Consider the following 21,235-nt stretch of genomic DNA (forward strand, 5'->3'; position numbering starts at 1 on the left):
TTTCTGTGAAATGGGAAGACCTTGTGCTTTATATGTTTTTTTAAACCCTGGATGTGTTATATTATGTTGAGTTAGGCTATATTGTTATGAGCATTTAAAATATAGAACATAATTAAAATAAATATGTACAATATTTTGTTCAGAACAGCAATTAAAATGTTGAATGCAAATTATTAAATAAAATAAAAATTATTATTAAATATAAATATTAAAATACATGCACATTACTTAACATAATATTAAATAAAATATTTAAAATGTAAAATTTTGACTCTCTCTCTCTCTCTCTATAAATATATATATATATATATATATAATTTGTATAAACATGAAAAATGAAACAAAATTTATAAACAAAATATAAATGTATATATAATTTCAATATATATAAATGTGTAAATTACATTGACTTTGACTAACAATAATAACTGATTCCCTCATGTTTTCCTTGAGTGTCTGTCGGTCTTTGTTCATTTTGGGTGGGACCGTTATTTTAAAACATTTGCGAGATGAATGAAATGACGTTAGTTGAACGTAAGTTTTGATTGGCTGCTTTGAAAAAACGCCCCCTCTGTTTTTAAATGATTGACTGGATAACTCCTCCGTCAATCATTTTACGAACGCGTCGATGCGCATCACATTGACCAATCAGAGGATTTGTTTTTGAGTTGTGGTAGGCGTGCCTGACAGCAGAGGAAAACAGGAAGGGATGCACTTCAGTGGTTCTCCTGCTTACCCCTCTGTTTAGTGTTTCTGGATACCCTGGATTTTCTCAAGGCCAACAAGAAATCTCCTAAACAGGTATAGAACTTGTAAAAATCGATTTTTGTCAATACGTAATTATTGATTACATGTCTGAGTTGATTATATGACTTTACCGCAAACGAAACGGTAACTGTTTAGCTAGCAAGTTAGCGGAGCAACTTTGTCAATGAATGTGCAGCTGACACTGCTGGTTAGGTGTCAGCTGTTGCAATTCGTTTATGGTGTAATCAGACTAACAGCATATCCTTCATGCTATATTTTAAGCCCCTCAAAAGATGTTTGATAGCTAAATAACCTGGATAATTGTGTAGTATTCACAATTGTGCACGTGATACTGAATCAAGTTGACAATGTATTTCAGATTGTTGTTTTTTAACTGTGACTGTTGGTGCTCAGTCACATGGTGTTGTTTCTTGGCAAACTAAATGTGATACACTTTTGAGAAAATCTAACTTGAATGCTCAAAGAGGGGGAAATAAAAGCATTTATTTCATCTAACTGCTCCCTTCAAACTGGACTGGACACAGGGACATTCATTGACAGCTGCAGTTGTTGAGCAGCTGAGATCGGCATTGCCTAACTGTATCTTATTTCATAAAGACATTATGACAATGTAATTCATGGGATAGCCTAAATCAAGCTAAAAGTTGTTTTGCACCCACAATATAGAGGTCTCAGTCTTGGCTGCAATAATGTTTAAAATATAATAGGAAGCAACGGAACTCTTAACATCTAAACATGCATGTTTGCTACATTTATCGAGGAAACCGTGTTTTGACATTTGTTATTTTTGACAGTCTGTTATGTCAAAAGATTTGAAGCTCTTATGAGCCAAAGACACACCCTAATCAAGCAAAACACTGTCAAGTGACTAGTGAAACTTTTTTTGTTTTAAAAAGCAGTGAAGATGAAAGATTCTAGAAGTAGTCACTGTTATATATCTGCGATTGTTTAATTTATTGCTGTGTATGCAAAGCACCATACCACACCCCCTCTCGAGGACGTGATCTATATGTGCTCTATCAAGTCTGTCCTGCTTGTTGTTGAGATGATGAAATCAACCAACACTGTAGCCATTAAATCTTGGGATATATAGAGACACGTGGTGTCACTGAGCAAAATTAAAATGTTACATGTTAAAATGCTTCTGCTCTGTTAGTTATGATGACGTACATAGTGTAAGCAAAGTCCAGAGAGAGAGAGAGAGAACAGAAGCTGCTGTGCGCGTGCATTGGTTTGTATTGACCGAAATGCCTCAAAAGCAGATCTGGTGAACAGTGAGATTCAAAGTTGGCGTCGTAGTGCGGTGTTTTATCATAAACATATGCCAAATGACAGGTGTGTGTTGTTGTGATAAAACTAGAGAGTTTGTGAGTCAGAGTTGCTGTGGCTACGAGAGCTCCCAGTTGCGCTGCGCGGAGTTGAACCCCAGTAGGAGCAGCAGCCAGGAGAGGACGACTTTGCCTGACCTCGTTTGCGCTTTGAATATGTTCAAATTCGTCAAGTTTTGGCCTCGAAAATCTCCGAACTCATGGTGAAGAGAAAGAAGACGCCGTCTGCTTCCGAAGAGCTCGAGAATGGGTAAGAGTGCTTGAGAAACAAGCACTTTAGATAGAGGTCGAATGCGCGAAAGATTTGCGTTGTCGTCTGTCGTTTCTGCTGGGCGCTAAAGTGTAGGCGCTCGCGCTTGAATTTCAAGATAAATAAAGGGCAGCTTGCAACTCGAGTCACGCCAAACTACACAAAAAGCCGGCTGTGATGACAGGAGAATATATGTTTTTGGTCACATTCGTGAATAAGCGAGTGGATATTTTTCGATGCGATTTGTCGGGACGGTGAGAGGGGATTTGAAACAAACAGCGGCGGCCATGTTGAGTTGAGCAGAATGTCGTCTTTCCAAGTTGATCGTTGTTTTGAGTCGCGGAAAATGTTTACGAATATGCTTGGTTTGTGTTTGCGCAGGATGACAGTGGGCCAAGGGGGCGGTTCGGGAGTCGAGGGGCCGAGCAAACCGGACCGAAAGCCCGAAGGAGGCGAGGATGGAGAGAGCGCAGATCAGGCGAGCGAGGAGACGAGTACAAAGAGAGTCGGAGAGGAAACACTTAATCCATCAAGCGCGGCCAGCCCCGGTTTGGCTCCGACTCTTTCCACCCAAACATCAAGCCCACCTGGAGTCCAGCTAAACCCGACAGCCCTTTCCCCGGTTCTGGCTGCCCCGAACAACCAGGACCAGCATCATTTTCTTCGCTCCAGCGTGCGACCTCCGAGCAAGCGGATACGGAAAGATGCCGCGTCCCCGGCGCTGAACGGTCACGGCGGTGCGAAAGCGAAAGGTGAGTGGCCATCTCTCGAGGTGTGTGTGCGATGCTCATTGCTCACCTGTCAGTGCGTCCGTTCTCTGTACTTTTATATCACTTTTGATCGTGTTTCAAGGCATTTGTACAGTGATCTGTGAGTTTGTGTGCTGCTTTTGATTTCACGTAACGCGGGGAAGCTCTCACGCTGTCTGGAGTTAAAGTGACTTAAACTGCTCACACTGAAGCTTCTTAAATCTCAGCACTGGGATGTTTTGGTTGCTTGTAGCCATATTACATGACTTAATAAGCACCAGTGCACTATTTTAAGTGAGCAGACTCAATGGTTATTTATTTCCTGTCATTCAGCTGTCATTCAGCAGGTGACAAATCACTGTCAGGAGTTTCATTCTGATGTAACAGCCAGCTGTGCATCTGATCAGGAGATGAGTGACCACTCTGCCTCTACAGTGAATCAGGATCACAAGTCACACGCTTGAATGATCTGGTTGTGATCTGAATGTACACAGGGGTTATAAGGGAATCAATGTTTATTTTAAATGTAGGCAATAGCATAGCAGCTGTAATGTATTCTGGGGTGCTCTTGTTGCATGCTCTCGAGTGTGTAAGCGGGGAGGTCTGGACACCCTCAGAGGGAGTCGGAGGGACTCCACACATACTTCCTGACATGCACACATTCTAAGTCTATGCAAGTTCAATTTGTATTTATTTGAGGTGATTATTTGCTCTTTTTTTTAAAGAGTGAAAATGTTTCCTTGGTTATGTTAAGCCAAACATAAATTTAACAGGCCAAATATTATGAATAAATTGTAATTGGTTGCACAGCCATCCAAATTAAGCTTGTTCATTTTATCACTCTTTATTGATATATTTTGTGTATAAGTGAGTTTGTTTAGTGTTGGGCTATATCTGTTTGATCTTGGACTTGTTGCAATGCTTTTCTCTGTGAGAATTACAGCACGTGTTAGAACTGACATACTAACCTTCTTTCTTTTCCCCTCTCTTTCTCAGGTGCAGAAGCAGGTCCCTCCGTGTGTTTGACAGCTGCTGCGGGTTCAGCCGGCTCTGGGGCAGCTGGAGCATCCAGATCGGCCCCAAAGGGCCAGGGCCCTGCAGAGAAGGAGGAAGGGGGGAGTCAGAAACGAGTGCGCAGACAGTGGGAGTCTTGGAGCACTGAGGACAAGAACAGTTTCTTTGAAGGACTTTATGAGGTAATTTGTCAGTTTTAATGAAAATGAAACTTGCTGAAATCTTTTGGCAGCCCTTTGGACGTTTAGTAAACTGTAGGTTTTTTCCAATGGTGATTTTGAAAAACAAACTCTATTTTTTAATCAAATGGGACAAAAGAATTTTCAGTATTACTGAATAAGTTCCATTATTAAAGTTTCCGTCCCATCTTGACTTGCAAGGGACCGACTGCTATTTAACTGTCCTAATAGTTTTCATTTATGTACATGCCATCTCTAAAAGTACAGTTGTGGTCTGTGATATCTTAGATTGATTTATTTCTTACTACATTCTAATTTGTCATGTAAATGTAAGATTCATATATTTTGTATTTTATTTAAATCTACAGCTATGGATAACTGTTTGTCATTGTCTCTCCTGTTCTTTCACAGCATGGGAAGGATTTTGAAGCTATTCAGAACAATATTGCTCTTAAATATAAGAAGAAGGGTAAACCGGCAAGTATGGTGAAGAACAAGGAGCAGGTGCGCCATTTCTACTACAGAACCTGGCACAAGATCTCTAAACACATCGATTTCACCAACGGTGAGATTGACAGATGCACACTTTATACTTTGTATGACATTAACAGACCACAGTAGAGTCCTTTGTTTGATAGGAGCTTCTCACCAGATGGTTAGTTGTCCATATTAGTTCCTAAATATATACACTACCATACGTTTTTCTTTTTAATTATTAATACTTACATTGAGCTAGAATGCATTAAATTGATCAAAGTAGCAATAAAGATAGTTATAATGTTACAAAAGATTTCTAATTCAAATTAATGCTGATCTTTTGAACTTTCTATTCATCAAAGAATCCTGATATTATTATTAGAAACTGTAATACATTTTAAAATAAATGTAATATTTCATAATATTACTGTTTTTACCATAATCAAATAAATACAGCCTTGGTGAGCATAGGAGACTTCTTTCATAAACATGAACAGCTTTTACAGACCCCTAACATAGTGTACTAGTACATACATGGAGAACTTTTGTGTGAGATTTAAATCTGATACAGATTTTTAGTGTTGAATATCTAAATTTAAATTATTGCATCAAGCAACAAATGTCCTGTTTTTAGTTGATGTAAAATTAGTTTTTGCTACCGAAAACGGTCTGTAGTCTTATGTTAATTCTACAATTTTACCATTTTTTTCCCCCAGACCAACAAGCTTAATAAATGTCTGTTCCTATGTAGTGGTGATTCCTACAAGATAACTGTGACAGTATTAGTTAAACTTTACCGCTTAAATGTCAAGGTGATGCTTGCTTAGGTAAAAAATGCCAGGTACAATCAAGTACAAATTTAAATAGTCTGCCTTTTTTCAAAACTCAACAGTAGCTTAGCCATTTTTTCATATTATCTGTTGACTACCATGCCGACTGAGCCGTTATTTTCTTTGCATGAATTCCAAAGAAAATTCCCCCCCCCCCATTTTAATAACACATGGCTCACATTAGGTTTTGTTTCCCCTCGGGTCACACGTAAATTGTTTGTCCATCAGTCAGCTTGACACAACAAAGATGTACCTAGCATCCATCCAATTTAAATTCATTCTGTAACGTTCATCTTTGAAGTTTAATCTTCTTGGCTACCACACTGCTTGGTTTTTGTCAGTCAAAGCATTATCAAATAATGAGTGTGCTCACACTATCCACATTTGCTTGCATGTTAATGATTTTATACTGCATCCTTATTGTGATTTGAAGCGTACATGTTTAGCATATATAAATGTATTATAAACGGCATTGAACTCTACTTCTATATTTATATACTTCTATATTTGTAGTACATTGTCTTTATTGGTTGATTGCTGATAATATAATGATGATAAAAGCTTGCAGTACCACTTAAAAGTTTGGGGTCAGTACGATTGATTTTTTTGGTTTTGTTTTTTAAAAAAACGAATACTTATAATTAGAAAGGATTCATTAAATTTATCAAAAGTCACAGACATTTATAATGTTACATTTATAATGTTCTTTTGGATTTTCTATTCACTAAGAAATCCTGAAAACAATTATATTATGTTTTCCACAACTGTTTTCAACATTGATAATAATAAGAAATGTGTCTTGATCATCATATTAGAATGATTGTAATAGAAAGACTGGAGTAATGAGGCTGAAAATTCAGCTTTGACGTCACTGGAATAAATTACATTTTAAAATGTATTCAAATAGAAAAGTTATTTTAAATTGTAATAATATTTCACAATATATCTTTATTCGACTTGCTCAATAATTTCATGTTCTTCTTTCTCCTATCCTATTGCTTCCTTTCCATCTTTCTCAGTGTATTCACGTGTCCTGAAAAAGTCTTCTCAGGAGCTCTATGGCCTCATCTGTTATGCTGAACTCAGGAAGAAGGTCGGAGGCTGTAAGTATATCAGTCAATTGGTTTTCTGGATCAAGGGGGGACATTTTAAGTGGTTGCACATGGGGACATATTGAATGTAACATTCCCTGGTGTCGTCTTGTTCCTTCTAGTGATGGATGACAAAAATGTAGCCAAACTTAATGAGCTTATCCAACAGGGGTAAGTGTGTGTGAGAAAAAGAAATTTCAATAATACACAGTTGGGATGATTTCTAATTGGAACATCTACTGTACATCTGTTGTGATGATATTGGGGTACATCTGTAATTTTGTGTGTATGTGTTTCAGGGCCACCACAGTGCGTTCCAAAGGCAGAAACCTGAGGATTAAAGCTCCCATGTGCCGCGCGCTGAAGAAGCTCTGCGATCCAGATGGTGTGTGTGAGAGAGAAAGCAAAAACACTCTTAAAAGATTGATTTAGTTAGCGAGTTAAACAGATTGAATAGGGGGTAACAAAAGAAAGCTGAAAAAATGGAGCACCATGGGTATTTAGGTGGACCGGGGCGACGGATGAGTGTGCCAAGGCCGCTCTCCAGGGTGTAGGAGGAGTGATTCTTCATGGTTTCCATGGTTTCAGGCTGTGGGACTGATTGGAAATGGGCGGTAATGCAGATCTAGGCCACCATCAAAATCATGGAGAAGGTGTAGTAGGCTTCATCATAGTTTTTCTTCCTTTCATTCTCTGTTTTAGGTGTGAGTGATGAGGAGGATCAGAAGCCTGTGCGTTTACCTTTGAAGGTGGCCGTCGAACTTCAGCCACGAAGCAACCACTCCTGGTCTCGGGTTCAGAGTCTAGCCCATAATCCTCGGCTCAGGTGAGCTTCACCAGTACACAATAGGACTGTGTATCGGCAAGAATCTGGTGATACGATCCGTATCACTAAACGATATATTACGATACTGTATGAAAGTCTATATTTTGCGATATTTCTTGTTTTTTTGGAAGAGGATCTATTTTTAGAAAATAAAGAACATACCACCATATGCACAAAAACGTACTTATATATTTATATTATATATTATATTGCATTTACTTGTATGTATGTGTGTATATAATATATATATATACACATTCTTGAATCCTGCTTTAAAGGTTCACAGCATAGCAATTTTTAATTTCTTAAGTATACAGAAAATGCATAGTCCACTCCATGACTGCATTACACTGTATTTTTTTTTTTTTTTTTTTTTTATACTGTAAAGCTGCTTGTTTTAAAGCATCTTTGTCTATTGTAAAGTGCTATATAAATAAGTGTGTCTTAACTGGAGTGCTTGAATAGCAGAGCTGGTGCAAACATCACTATGATGATTAGATGCTATCATGCTGATGATTTCTTACCGCTGTCATTGTTTGTTGTGTTTATTTTGTTATTGAGAGGAAAGCGTGCAGCACATATTCTATCGAAACGCCTCTCTCAGCAGCGCGGATAAGTGAGCTTCAGATTGAAAGCGTTTCCTGCGTATTGGATTTTAGCATGGCTTATTTTCCAATCAACACTTGTCGAGCTCAGTGGGTTTTTTTATAGTGGAAGCCAAAATGAGTCCACACTTCAGCTCTGAACACCGCAACGGGAGCCGGTATAATTATCTTGTGAGCAGGATTTGCTAACGCTAACGCTAACCATGCACTCTTTCTGAGAGAACACTTCCATTGATCGGGTTTAAACCGAACACAAAGCCACTGACATGAATCTTAGATGTAAACAAATAAATAAATATCGATACAGTGTTTCATAATATTGCGATATTTATTGCGATATTCATGTGTATTGATTTTCTTACACCCCTAATGCACAGTCATGGCCTCTCTCGCATACTTCACTGATCCACCTGTTTTAGATCTTACCTTCTCTTGGCTTATTATTTCATTGCTTATTGCAAAAGTTGTATTATCTTAAAGATAACTTGACCTTTTTTTACTTCTGTAATCTGGGAATTGATTGGATTGTTAAAGTATGCAGGAATCATTTATAATAGATTTTGTAAAATTGTATTTCCTTTTTTTTATTTTGCATAGTTTCCATGCTGTCATTATTTTAATTTTTAATTTTTAGTTTGTTTAGTTTTTAGTTTTTGTTTTATTTATTCTTAATTAGTATTAGCATTTGAAATGTCATAACATGTTATATCAATGTTATTTCATGTTAAATTAATTCATAATCATTTTTGGAGTCATGAAAATGTATTTTGATTTCATTTAGAAAATCTATGTTATTGATCTTATTTTGAGCAATTCATCCATGCATGTTTAATTTTTTGGACCTCAGAATTTTTTATAAAAATATCATAATTTGTTCTGTTGGTGGACAGACGTCTGCTAGATTTCTCCAATCATTTTGTCCAATCATCAACCGATACATAAAACCAAGAACCACTGTATTTTCCCGATAATACATTACACTTCCATGTACGTCACCATACGGAAGAAAATATCTGTCGATACTTCAATTTCATTGTGACATTAAAGTTACAACAAATGTTTTAATGTTCACCCATGCCTGTGATGTGTTTGTAGGATGGTCGTCGAGTTACACCGGAAAGTCTCCACTCTCATTGAATTCCTGAAGCAAAAGTGGGCTGTCCAGGATCAACGAATTGTATCCTTGCATTCAGATTTCAACCAGATATCTCAGCATGCAGTCAAGAGTTTAATTTCCTTCCTTTTTCCTTCCTCCTCTGTTTTATGGGATACATTTGTGATAGATGTGTTTGGGAAATTTGTCAGAGATCTCCATGCTAAAGCCAGTACTCATGCTTATGTGCTTTATAACAGTTATTCTCCTTAACTTGTCATGCGTAGCGCAAGAGCCTAGCGGAACGAGAAGCTCTAGACAGCTTGGCCCAGTCTAGTGAGTCAGAGGACCTGTTCCTATTTCCTGCAGAGAACAGCACAGTTACTACTTTGCCAGGTGTGGCTCGTGTTGTGCACTCCAAGGCTTCCTGCACGGTACACTGGCAGGAGAGTGGGCGTGGACGGACAGGTATTAGGGACTTACCTGCAGCTCACATTCTGGGTATTCAGCCTGCTAGAGGAAAATCAGGCAAGTCGGGCCCGGTGGGAGGAGATCCGAAAAGAAGCGACGGACATCCTGTTGAAGGCTCTGATAGTGGCACTTCCGCTCCAGGTTTGGAGACCAGTGTAAATCCCACCCTGAACACTACCTCTCCAGTCAGTCCAACCGTCAGTCCATCTCTCCCCATTGGACAGGAGGGAAATGCGGTGGGGACTGTGGAGCAAGAGGCAGTGAGTCAGAGTGATGCTAGTGTGCGGGACAAAGAGACCGTCACTCAGGGAGAACCCACCCTTATAGAGGGCCGGATTGAGGAGCCTGGAACGGTAGGTGAAGTTGCATCAGAAAAAGCACCGCCACCATCAGAACCTCAAGGGCGTGGTGAGGAAGTGGGCGGGACTGAACGATCTCCTCAACAAATCCGAGACGATGGTTGGAGCTCACAGGGCTCTGAGAATGTGACACTGGCAGAACTCTACCTCATGCTGGGCAAGCCTGGGAAACTACAGCTGGAATATGAATGGCAACCTAAGCCCCAGCCCTCAGCCCTACCCAGCACTCAAAGTGTGCTTCGGTGTCTCCTGAGACTAGTGTCATCAGAGGTCAACCCCAAACCAGTGAGTCTGTTTTTTTTTTTTTCTCTCTCTTAAACCTTAGACTTGACCTTTTCACCTCTACACTTACACAAACCCACCATAAAAGCCACAAAACAAGCTTCTGTTAGAATTTGTAAATGAATACTGTGCATATAAATAAATCTAATGTTTTATATGTATAAATATATGTTTTAATTGAATTATAATAATATATTTTTATTTTCTCTGTCCTAGACTCCAGAGGTGTGTTCAGTGGGCACTTCACCATTTAAATCAGGTCAAGAGGAATCATCTGTGACACCTCCAGGCAGAACTCCAGCTGGAGCGACCCGCAGTCCTAGCTGGGGGCGACAGCAACATGCGGCACGCTCAAAAATTCTTCTGAATAATGCAGTCATCCCAGGTACACAGACAAAATTGTGTCTATTAAGTTAAAATGTGTGTCATTTCTGAAATCTGAAATTGTAGAAATAATGAATTTTCCCAAATATGCCCAGATTTGGCAGATAGTTTCACGCCAGCACTGGTTGAGCAGGGAATTTATTTGGTTTAAATGGTTTACTTAGTTGCACATTAAATTGGTATAGAAGAAATATTTAAATATTGAAACACTTTACTTTTAAAGTGAGTATAATGAACATTCTCCCAAAACTGAGCAAAGTATATTGTTCCCAAAGCAATAGACCAGCAACAGGTAACAGCTGAAAAAATCCTGAAGTTTCATACCATCTCTTCTTAAATCAAATTAAAAAAAAATTTATATTGACTCAATAGTGTAATAAAAGTGTATTGCAGTGCTCCTGCTCTGTATCAGATAGACCATCTGGAATTTAAATAGGTGTGTTCTTGGCAGGTGGGAGGAACCTGCCACGTTCTTTGGTGGCTTCCGGAGGTGACAGCGAAGGGTTTGCTGTCCCAACGACCCTGCCTCCTAACAGCTCCCGCCAGTTGCGGATGTTCTCTCCTAATAAGGAGGCGGAGCTAGCCTTTCGCCAGCAGCTGGACTCCATCAGTGTGAGTTGTGTCAGTGTTTCTAGAAAGCAGTAGGACATGTTGGACCAGCTTATGTTATATTTAAAATGTTATAATATTGAAATGTATTTAAAGTTGTCAGTCGGCCAGATCATGTACACAAGTAATATAGTGAAATATTTGTACAATTTAAAGTAACTAGAAATAGAAATTGAAAAATAAAATATCTCAAATTACTCCAGTCTTCATTGTCACTTTATCCTTAAGAAATTATTCTAACATGATGATTCGGTGCTCAAAAAACATTTCTTATTATCAATTTTGAAAACATAATATTTGTTATAAATTTGTGGAAGCTGTGATGCATTTCTTTCAGGATTCTTGAATAGATTCAACAGAACAGCATTTATTTGAAAAAAAAATAAAAATAATTAACAATGTAAAATTGTCACTTTTGATTAATTTAAGGCCCCATTGCTGAATAAAATAATTGATAATAAATTAATTATTTAAAAAAATGATGCTGACCCCAAACCTTTGAACAGTAGTGTACATAATGTAATAATTTCTTCTTTTTCTTTGTTTTCTTCGTTTTCTTCATTTTTTGTCTGTTTCCATTAACAGCCTTTTTCCTCTAATTATGCTTTTTGTCTTCAGTCAGATATATTTTCAAAGCAGCGGAAAATAGGGAGGGGCCGTCCACTAAGGAAACCTCTTGTGGTTCAGGTGAGTGCTGATGGAAGGAAAAACTAATAGGAAGTGGGGCTTTTGCTTTCTTTATACTCTTCACGTTGGAGCTGTCCTTCCGTTGTTTGTGTTTATTTAGATATTCTAATAGTTTGCACATGTTTTTTTTTTTTTACAGAGAACACTGCTGCCACGAACCACCGGAGACACTTCGCCTCATGTGTGCTCCTTCTCCATTCTCTCCAATTCATCTGCTACAGGTGATTAACCACACTAATGCATAACACTCTTTAAATGCACCTTTATTCACACATGAAGTGACCTAAGTATTTGGTCATTTATTTTTATTACATAACAAAATATCACACCAAGTGACATTTTAATTTTTTTTAAAAAGAGACAAACCTCTTTTCAAGCAAAACATTTAATTAACAAAAAAGTTTGGTTTAAATGATAAAAGTGACTTGAAGTCAAGCAGTGAGATGTATGTATTTTGTGGCGCAGCTGAAGTGTCCAAATACGTTCAGGATAACTGTATCTGTCTGTCTGATCTTAATTCCAACATTTTGTCTTTTTGTCAGGCACTGGTTCTTTTCGTCCAATACAAACTCGTCTCGCCCCATCCAACCGTCAACTTTCCTCAAAAGCTTTGTCCACTACAGCTAGTCCTGTGCCCGCTAGTCAGCTATCCAGTAAGAATCAAATTAGAAACTAAATGATAAAAGATGCATTCGTGCACTGAACATTTGAATCCCACAACTACACACTCTTGAATTTCTCTTGAATTTGTTTCAGGTGCAATTGACCTGGCTGCAAAATCTGCAGGCATTATCCCTGGCAGTCCCTGTCGGGAAGTGGAGGCCCCTAGTATAGAAAAGGCCATTGTGGAGTCTGAGGAGGCCATGGACTCGGCACCTGCTGCACCTGAGCTGGAGCCTGATCTACTTGATCAGGATCCTTCTGAGGTAATAAATAATCCTCTCCCTAGATCCTCTTTCACTTTGGATGCACAGTTGATCATATCTTGATCTGTTTGTTCTCTTTGTCTGCAGGAGTCCCTGCAGAATGGTGTCTCTCCACCTTCTCCAGGGGGCGGGGACTCCCTCTTGGCCCCTCCCAGTGTTGCTTCCTTATTGGATATCTCTCTACCAGGCCCCCCAGAGGAGTCTCTTCCATCTGGAGAGCCGCAAACTCAAATCAGCGACTCTATTATTGAGCTCGCCATCAACTCGCACTATGGTACGACCTGTGGGATTAAACGTGGATATTAGAGGAATGTCTATCTCAGTTGGTACTCACTCACTTCTGGTCTCTCTGTCTCTTTCCAAGGTGATGGATCATTGCTCTCACCTCCTAAACTGAATGGGAGTGATAGATCTAAGCTCCTTCCCTCTTCATGTGACAGCTGGATGCCGTCCCCCACACACGACCCTCAGTGGTACCCCAATGACTCTACTGATTCAAGTCTCGGCTGCCTGCTCTGTAAGTATCAAACACGTTTCGTCTCAATTCCCTGTTATCAATGGCTGTTTATTTTAGACGTTATTTAACGAAATTATACACATACAATTTATCGTGTATAGACACTACAGTTCAAATGTTTAATCTCAGTATTCAATTCTTTAAAAACATACTTTTATTCAGCACTGACACAAATTGATCAGTAGCAGCAGAGGTGGACAAAGTACATAACTTCCTTACTTGAGTGAAAGTACAGATACTACTGGTCAAATATTACTCTGTTACAAGTAAAAGTTGTAAAGACCCATTTTTACTTAAGTAAAAGCACAGAAGTACTTGTTTTTAAAAGTACTTAAGTATCAAAAATAAATGTCAATGCATTGTTTTATTATTGTTGCAGTGTTGTGTGTAATACTTACAGTACCTTATGCCTCTGAATCTGTGCCTGCCTACCCTCATATCAGTATCACATTTATTTCTAGAACACAGTTCCAGTAGTGGGATTGAATGTGAGATTTAATAAGTGCACTCAATAACGTCCACAATGGTTTCGGACACCCAAATGGCTGTTCCCTCAAATAGTGCCCTATTTAAAGTTTTTTGGCTTTTAGTATGAATATGTTAACCTTACTGTTATCTATAAGCTAGTGTGCTCCAAAACAATGACAAAATTTGCATTTAGAAGACCAAACCCACCGTTGAAAATGAAAATCAGGTTGATGTCAGAATCCAACGTTGGACAGACGTTGTATTGTGGTTGAAAACGAAAATCGGGTTGACGTCAGAAACCAACATCAGTCGGTTTCTGACGTCAGTCCGACTTTCATTTCCAACCAAAATCATCCCCTGACTGACATTACTACTTTCTACTCAAGGACCTTGACAGAATTGTAGTGGAGTAAAAAGTACGATATTTGTCTTTCAAATGTAGTGAAGTTAAAGTAAAAAGTTTCCAGAAAACATAATACTCAAAGTACAGATACTCAAAAAGTGTACTTAAGTATAGTACTTTGTTACTGTCCACCTCTGAGTAGCAGTAACTGTTCAACATTGATGATAATAATAAGAAATGTTTCTTGAGCAGCAAATCAACATATTAGAATGATTTCAGAAGGGTCGTGTTTAAAATAGAAAAACTGTTATTTTAAATTGTAATAATATTTGACAATATTAATGTTCTTGCTGTATTTTTGACCAAATAAATGCAGCCTTGGTGACATAAGAGACTCTCAAAAATCTTACCAAACCTTAACATATAATTAGAGCTCAATATTTGATGCCACTTGAAAAATATGAATGAGTACTGTTATCTTTTGCTGTCCAGTGTCAAGAACTGATTATAAATCTGTATTAATCATTTATTATTGACATTGAATTAATATGTGGCAACCCTAGTTTCATTTAATTTTATATGTTGCTTAAGGTATCTATTTAGTATTGATGTTGAGATTACCAGTGGCTGGTGTCAGACTGTAGCCAAAATGTTCAAAGTCACCTATCAGTGTTCTTACAGCAAACCTTCATCAATCTCTGCAATATTGACAAGTGCATCCTTGTTTCCTGATTTGCAGCAAGTCTGGCATCTCCTGATAAGACAAGAAGGACAGCCCTGCCCCCTTCGAGTAACACAGCCTTACTTGGACCCAGTTTACTGGACAGCAACTCCCACGATTGTTTTCAGTCCCGCGGCCTGCCGGATGCAGCCGAGGTGAGAGGAAACACAAAAAGTCCCCAACTGCTGTCTGGTAGATTCATGTTATTTGATATGGCATATTATCGCCAAGTGTTCCTATTAATTTTTTAGTTTGAGATAAACAATTGAGGGGGTTTGAAATTAGTTTGTATGCCAATTAGGGCTGCTCGATTATAGCAATAATCATAATGAAACAGAATGAAAATACAAATGAAAAAGTGTTCTTTTTTTAAGATGTACTAACAGTGGTATTCAGAAGTAATAGCCTACAACAAAAAACTGAATTATCAAATGTAAAATAACACTGCATAGTCTTACTGTACACATTAAATATAGATTATTCCTTATTAAAGCTACTTGAGTTATTCAGTCAAGATCAGGAAGTGATTTTCCTTTGTCATTTGTTGTGTGATTATCATGAATGACGGACTGCAGCAGGTTTATAAGGCTGCTGTCACTTTAAGAGCTAATGCACGCATCCAATATACTGTTAAACGCGTGTTTTCTTTCTGAACTGTGTACGTTTACTTGACTTATACTACAGGGCTGTTGAATGCTTAATTCTGATTGGTTGACGAACATTCTAAGGTGTGCAATTATTTTCAGGGAAACGCATGGCTAAAGTAATTACAGGCAGGTCTTGACCGCATTACTGTTCCATATCACTTCACCAAATGAGTTCAGTTATTTCAAAGGTCTTATTAAAGGAACACTCCACCGTTTTTTGAAATAGGGCTTATTCACTTTCTTTCCTACATTTAGATAGGTGGGCAAATGCATGTTTGTCTCAGTGCATGCATTGTTTTAGTTTGACAGGGTCGGCGCTAGCTTATCTTAGCATAATGAATGGAATCCTTTGTTGCCAGCTAGCATGTCCTGAGTAAAAGTGATATAAAAAAAAAACAAAAAAAACACCTAATTACTTCTTGTGGCCTGCGTATTCACAATAAGTACAAATAGCGATGCAGATTAACACTAGGCGATTTCCTAGGCAGATATTGACTTATATATTAAAGGTCCCATGACATGCTACTTTTTGTAGGCTTTAATATAGGCCTTAGTGGTCCCTAGTACTGTATCTGAAATCTCTTTCCAAAAATTCAGCCTCAGTGCAGAATTATAGCCACTACAAGCCAGTCCCAGAATGAGCTTCCTTCAGACGGGCCGTTTCGGTGTCTGTAGCTTTAAATACTAATAAGGAGGAGAAAGGCGGCGCAAGGTGGAGGGTGGGTGTGGCCTTGACCATCCTGCGCAACGGTACCGTGGCGTGCATGTTTGCGTTGGATATAGCAATGGCACGAAGACACGCAGTCTTTCAAGCATTTCAGTTTGACCCAGAATCTGATCCGGATGGAGAAGCAACGGATGAAGAAGTTGCAACTCAGCGGCTCCAGCAGGACGTTTCCGAATGGTTAGTTTAAAATATTATGTCTGGATACGGTACTTTATTCGGATGGTTTACAGTTATTATCATGTAGCTAACGCTAACCTACTGTTGCCTTTTCATGAGAGATCTGTAACGTCTGTATTTATCTTATTACAATTACATCAAGCTCTGCGATCTTGAAATGCGGACAGGAAAACGGTTATCCAAATAACAAAGAAGTGTACAACACTCGCGTTACAGTGTGTGTATTCACACACATAAACTGCATAGCTAATGTTACAGCCACATTCTACGTGTAATAATCTAGGTAACCATAAACAGTAAAGCAACACACTTATATATCATTAGTTGACTTACTTGTCTGAGGTGTGTAGCTGAGCCAAAGAGAGTGATCCAGACTTTAGTTTCAGACATTCAGCAAGCCCAGCTCTGTATTAACCCTTCGGTGTTCATTTGTACATCCAATTATTGAGCAATTGTTATGCTTCGCTCGCTCAAAAGCCATGATATCTCTCGTGGACAAACTAAAATCGCGCGCGCGCGCGTTCCTACTTCCTATCGCATTTTCTCATGGGCGGAAAATATTCTCTGGGCGGGCAAAGCAGAGACAGGGGAGGTAACATTTCTCCTTATGACGTCATAAAGAGGAGATTCAAGATCAGCGCGTATGAGCCTCCATTTTCTCAAAGGCAGAGAAAGATAGCAAAAGCTCGATTTACACCGATTGAAATTTCTAGAAACTTGGGGACCATATACAGGCTAGGGGAACTCATATTAATGTTAAAAAACCTCAGAAAGTGAAAATTTCATGTCATGGGACCTTTAAGGACTATATTAGGGGGAAGCACAGGCGAAGCACTTCTACTTGGGCGTGATATCTCTGCGCCCAAGTAGCAGTGCTTCGCCCTAATATAGTCCTTAATATATATAAGTCAATATCTGCCTAGGAAATCACCTAGTGTTAATCTGCATCGCTATTTGTACTTGTTGTGAATACGCAGGCCACAAGAAGTAATTAGGTGTTTTTTTTGTTTTTTTTTTATATCACTTTTACTCAGGACATGCTAGCTGGCAACAAAGGATTCCATTCATTATGCTAAGATAAGCTAGCGCCGACCCTGTCAAACTAAAACAATGCATGCACTGAGACAAACATGCATATGCCCACCTATCTAAATGTAGGAAAGAAAGTGAATAAGCCCTATTTCAAAAAACGGTGGAGTGTTCCTTTAAGGTTAACAGCCTACAACAGCAAAATAACCAAAACCCACAACGACACTGACCAAGCAAATAAATATAGTAAACAAAAGGATAAAAATGAAAAATTTTAGCCACAAAATTACATTTATTATGCATTTATTAGTTGTTATGGAAAATCACACATCTCTTTCTCGCACTCTCTCTCCCACTCAAACGCACACATACAGTACGGACACACACTCACACAGAAACGTGTTGTCAGCGCTGCTCTGACAGTTTTATCAGTAAATAGTTTAGCAACTTAAAAGGCTACATGACATATTTCACTAGCGAGGTGCAGATAAACTTAGTTTTGCTATTAGTAGATGCTGGTGCCGAACACTGTTGAGAGATCCACAGACTGAGGTAATTCACACACTCTCTCTCTCTCTCTCTCTCTCTCTCTCTCTCTCTCTCTCTCTCTCTCTCTCTCTCTCTCTCTCTCTCTCTCTCTCTCTCTCTCTCTCTCTCTCTCTCTCTCTCTCTCTCTCTCTCTCTCTCTCTCTCTCTCGCTCTCTCTCTCTCTCTAAACGGCATTAATAACTGCATTAGTCTGCTATCAGTGGCTCAAGTCTCCATTACTAGGCTTGCAATGAGATGCTTAAGAAATTAGTCCTACACACAAGAGCGTTTCAAGGACAAAAACCTGACAAACATCTTGAAATACATCATCTGAACAATGTTTTGGGGTGTGGTAACCGTAGTAGAAGCGGAATAATTGACTCTGGGCCGTTGAAGTATCAGAAAAGTAACACTTCGTGTCGTGGCCTCATTACCACCTCGGGTGTGCATTATTTTTCTAATAATTTAACATCACAGAATGAATTATTCCTTACATAATCCACTGTGTATATGTGAATACTCTCCAAAAAGGCATTTCGACATTTTCATGTATACGTATTTAGCCACGTATCCGAAGCCCGTTTGCATATCCGCGTTCATCTTCATCTCAGAGTGCGCGCACAGAAAGCCTCCTGAGGAACAGTGTCTCTTTTCTGGCTTAGTGCGCTTCTTAACACTGTTTAATATCAAACACGTCCCGCAGTTTAGCAACAGTAGACTGCAATTTGCAACACACTTATTTGGTCGATTTGAATGTTAAGTTTGGGCTTTTTTAGGGAGGTCCGAAATGCGCACTGCTGTGAAGGAAAGGAAGCTGTGCTGGACTGAATGCGGAAAAAGACTTTTATTATCGAAAAAGCTATGGGGTTTTCAATCACTAATCATTTTACCTCAAATATCTTGTTTCCATGATCATTGTTAGCCAAAATGGAAAATCTATTACGATTAATCGTATGGCCATAATGAAATAGTCATCTTTAAAAGAGTTTTATATTAATTGTTATCTGTAATTATTAATTAAATTGCTGCCTCTGCAGTTCCACAATCACATTAAGCCATATTGCGATTACGGTTTTATTTTGATTAATTGTGCAGCCCTTGCTGTGTCCCCAAAAAGCATTTGGACATGTGCTGATTGGCTGTTTTCTTGCTACAGGTGGATACCCAGCTAGCCTGTATGATGAGCGAGAGCAGCGTCGACTACATCGCCCGCTTCAATGACCTCGCGCAGGAGCTCTCTGTCACAGAACCGACCCTCCCACCTCCTCCAGGGGACTGATGCACTGGGCGGAGCCTTTCACTGCCACGCCCCTTTCATTTTGGACAGAAGAATGTTAACCAGAGAGTGGTTCATCTGTAGGAAGTGCAATAGACTGGCAGGGTCCACAACAGCCTTTGGCCTCGTGTGTGTGTGTGCGCGTGCGTGCGTGCGTGCGTGCGTGCGTGCGTGTGTGCGTGCGTGCGTGTGTGTGTGTGTGTGTGTGTTTATTCTGTGGCTATTGTCTCATGAGCCACACCCAGGACACTTAAAAAAAACTCCAGTTTACAGTGCAACCTCATGTACAGAGAAAATAAGACCTGCCATATCTGAACAAATATAGTCTTCTCATCTGTATATCTGTATGTCTCTAATGTCCTTCATGTGCATGCATCTGTAAGTGGAGCCGCGGACTGTATGTGTTTTTGTTTTTGTTTTTGTCGTTTCTTTCTATTGTACACAACACATTTGTGCAAAACCCTCTAAAGCCATAGGAGTGTATCTGCACACACCCTCCGTCTACGAGACCTCAGATTTTGGTTTCTTTTCATCGTTTGAATGTTTTTAGTTGGTGAATGCCACACTACTAAAAAGGACAAGGGCTTCTTTTTGTGAGATTGTTATAAGGACTGAATATCTAACACACACACTAAACAAAATTACTGATAACACAAATGCAGTGTAGTTACATCAAAAGTGAGATTGAACATTTTCCTTTCAATTTATTATGCTATTTTCCCCAAAACACTAGGATTTATATTTCCTGTTGTATGAATATGAAGCCAATAAGTGGTAGATTCTGAAACTGAGTTTTCTTATGTGAGACTTTCTTGTGTGTGTGTGTGTGTGTGTGTGTGTGTGTGTGTGTGTGTGCGCGTGTGTGTGTGTGTGTGTGTGTGTGTGTGTGTGTGCGCGTGTGTGCGCGTGTGTGCGCGTGTGTGCGCGTGTGTGCGCGTGTGTGCGCGTGTGTGTGCGTGTGTGTGCGTGTGTGTGCGTGTGTGTGCGTGTGCGTGCGTGTGCGTGTGTGTGTGTGTGTGTGTGTGTGTGTGTGTGTGTGTGTGTGTGTGTGTGTGTGTGTGTGTGTGTGTGTGTGTGTGTGTGTGTGTGTGTGTGTGTGTGTGTGTGTGTGTGTGTGTGTGTGTGTGTGTGTGTGTGTGTGTGTGTGTGTGTGTGTGTGTGTGTGTGTGTGTGTGTGTGCGTGCGTTCATATGAGTGTTTGCACAGATGTAAATAGACAATAACAGACCCCAGTATTTACTGCTTTTGTAACATATTGTAAATTATTGTAATTTGGATTATTTATTGATAACTCACTGAGACAGTGTTTTTTGTTGTTGTTGTTTAACATGCCACATGTGGGCATTTAGGAGCTCCTCTCCTCTGTTTTAAAGAGTTCTGTGTTGTTAAAATGGGGTTTTAAACCCAATGTGTATAAATAGAGCTACAACAAACCCATGCGTGTCAGTGTTATTTGAGATACTATTATAGTTTTTAATAATTTCCTTTTTTTTTTGTGAAGTTTTAGTCATTTTGTTGAACATTAGAAATGTTGCCTTGGCAACTTGTTGAAATGTATATATATATATATATATATATATATATATATATATATATATAAGCAATTTTAAGTAAACTATAATCCTGGCGCCAGTTGCATAAACTTAGCCACTATGTTAAGACTGTGTCCTAAGAACTAATTTGGCCAACTAGAAATAAGTCAAGAGGTAATCAGTCTTACTTTTCTGATTTAAATTATACCGATCTACCCTTTTATGTAACTGACTTTAAAAAGTTAGCACCAGTCTTGAAGAAAAAAATTAGATGACTAACTTTTAAGACTAGTCTAAGCAGTTTATGCAACCGGCCCCTGGTGTTTGTACCTTCTGGATTCG

The 21,235-nt window shown here is 39.0% G+C and overlaps 1 protein-coding gene across 3 annotated transcripts; it reads left to right on the forward strand.

The window, feature by feature from the left end:
- Positions 1-685: 685 nt before the first annotated feature.
- On the forward strand, positions 686-20,796 carry cramp1 (cramped chromatin regulator homolog 1). Of its 3 annotated transcripts, none has more exons than XM_081378957.1 (20): positions 686-801; positions 2,728-3,098; positions 4,092-4,291; positions 4,700-4,853; positions 6,615-6,698; positions 6,809-6,857; positions 6,986-7,071; positions 7,389-7,512; positions 9,213-9,294; positions 9,498-10,325; positions 10,539-10,707; positions 11,158-11,318; positions 11,934-12,002; positions 12,142-12,223; positions 12,545-12,655; positions 12,759-12,928; positions 13,016-13,202; positions 13,293-13,445; positions 14,996-15,132; positions 19,242-20,796. In XM_081378957.1, the coding sequence occupies exons 2-20, from the start codon at positions 2,729-2,731 to the stop codon at positions 19,362-19,364; spliced, it is 3,339 nt and encodes a 1,112-aa protein (XP_081235083.1). In that variant the 5' UTR covers positions 686-801; position 2,728; the 3' UTR covers positions 19,365-20,796. The 3 variants fall into 3 exon arrangements, with proteins under 3 accessions (XP_081235083.1, XP_081235082.1, XP_081235081.1); XM_081378956.1 differs by lacking the exon at positions 686-801 and adding an exon at positions 2,143-2,346; XM_081378955.1 differs by lacking the exon at positions 686-801 and adding an exon at positions 2,448-2,635.
- Positions 20,797-21,235: the final 439 nt, after the last annotated feature.

Source organism: Scardinius erythrophthalmus, assembly GCF_964197995.2.
Source record: "Scardinius erythrophthalmus genome assembly, chromosome: 1".
In the NCBI taxonomy this organism is placed as follows: domain Eukaryota; kingdom Metazoa; phylum Chordata; class Actinopteri; order Cypriniformes; family Leuciscidae; genus Scardinius; species Scardinius erythrophthalmus.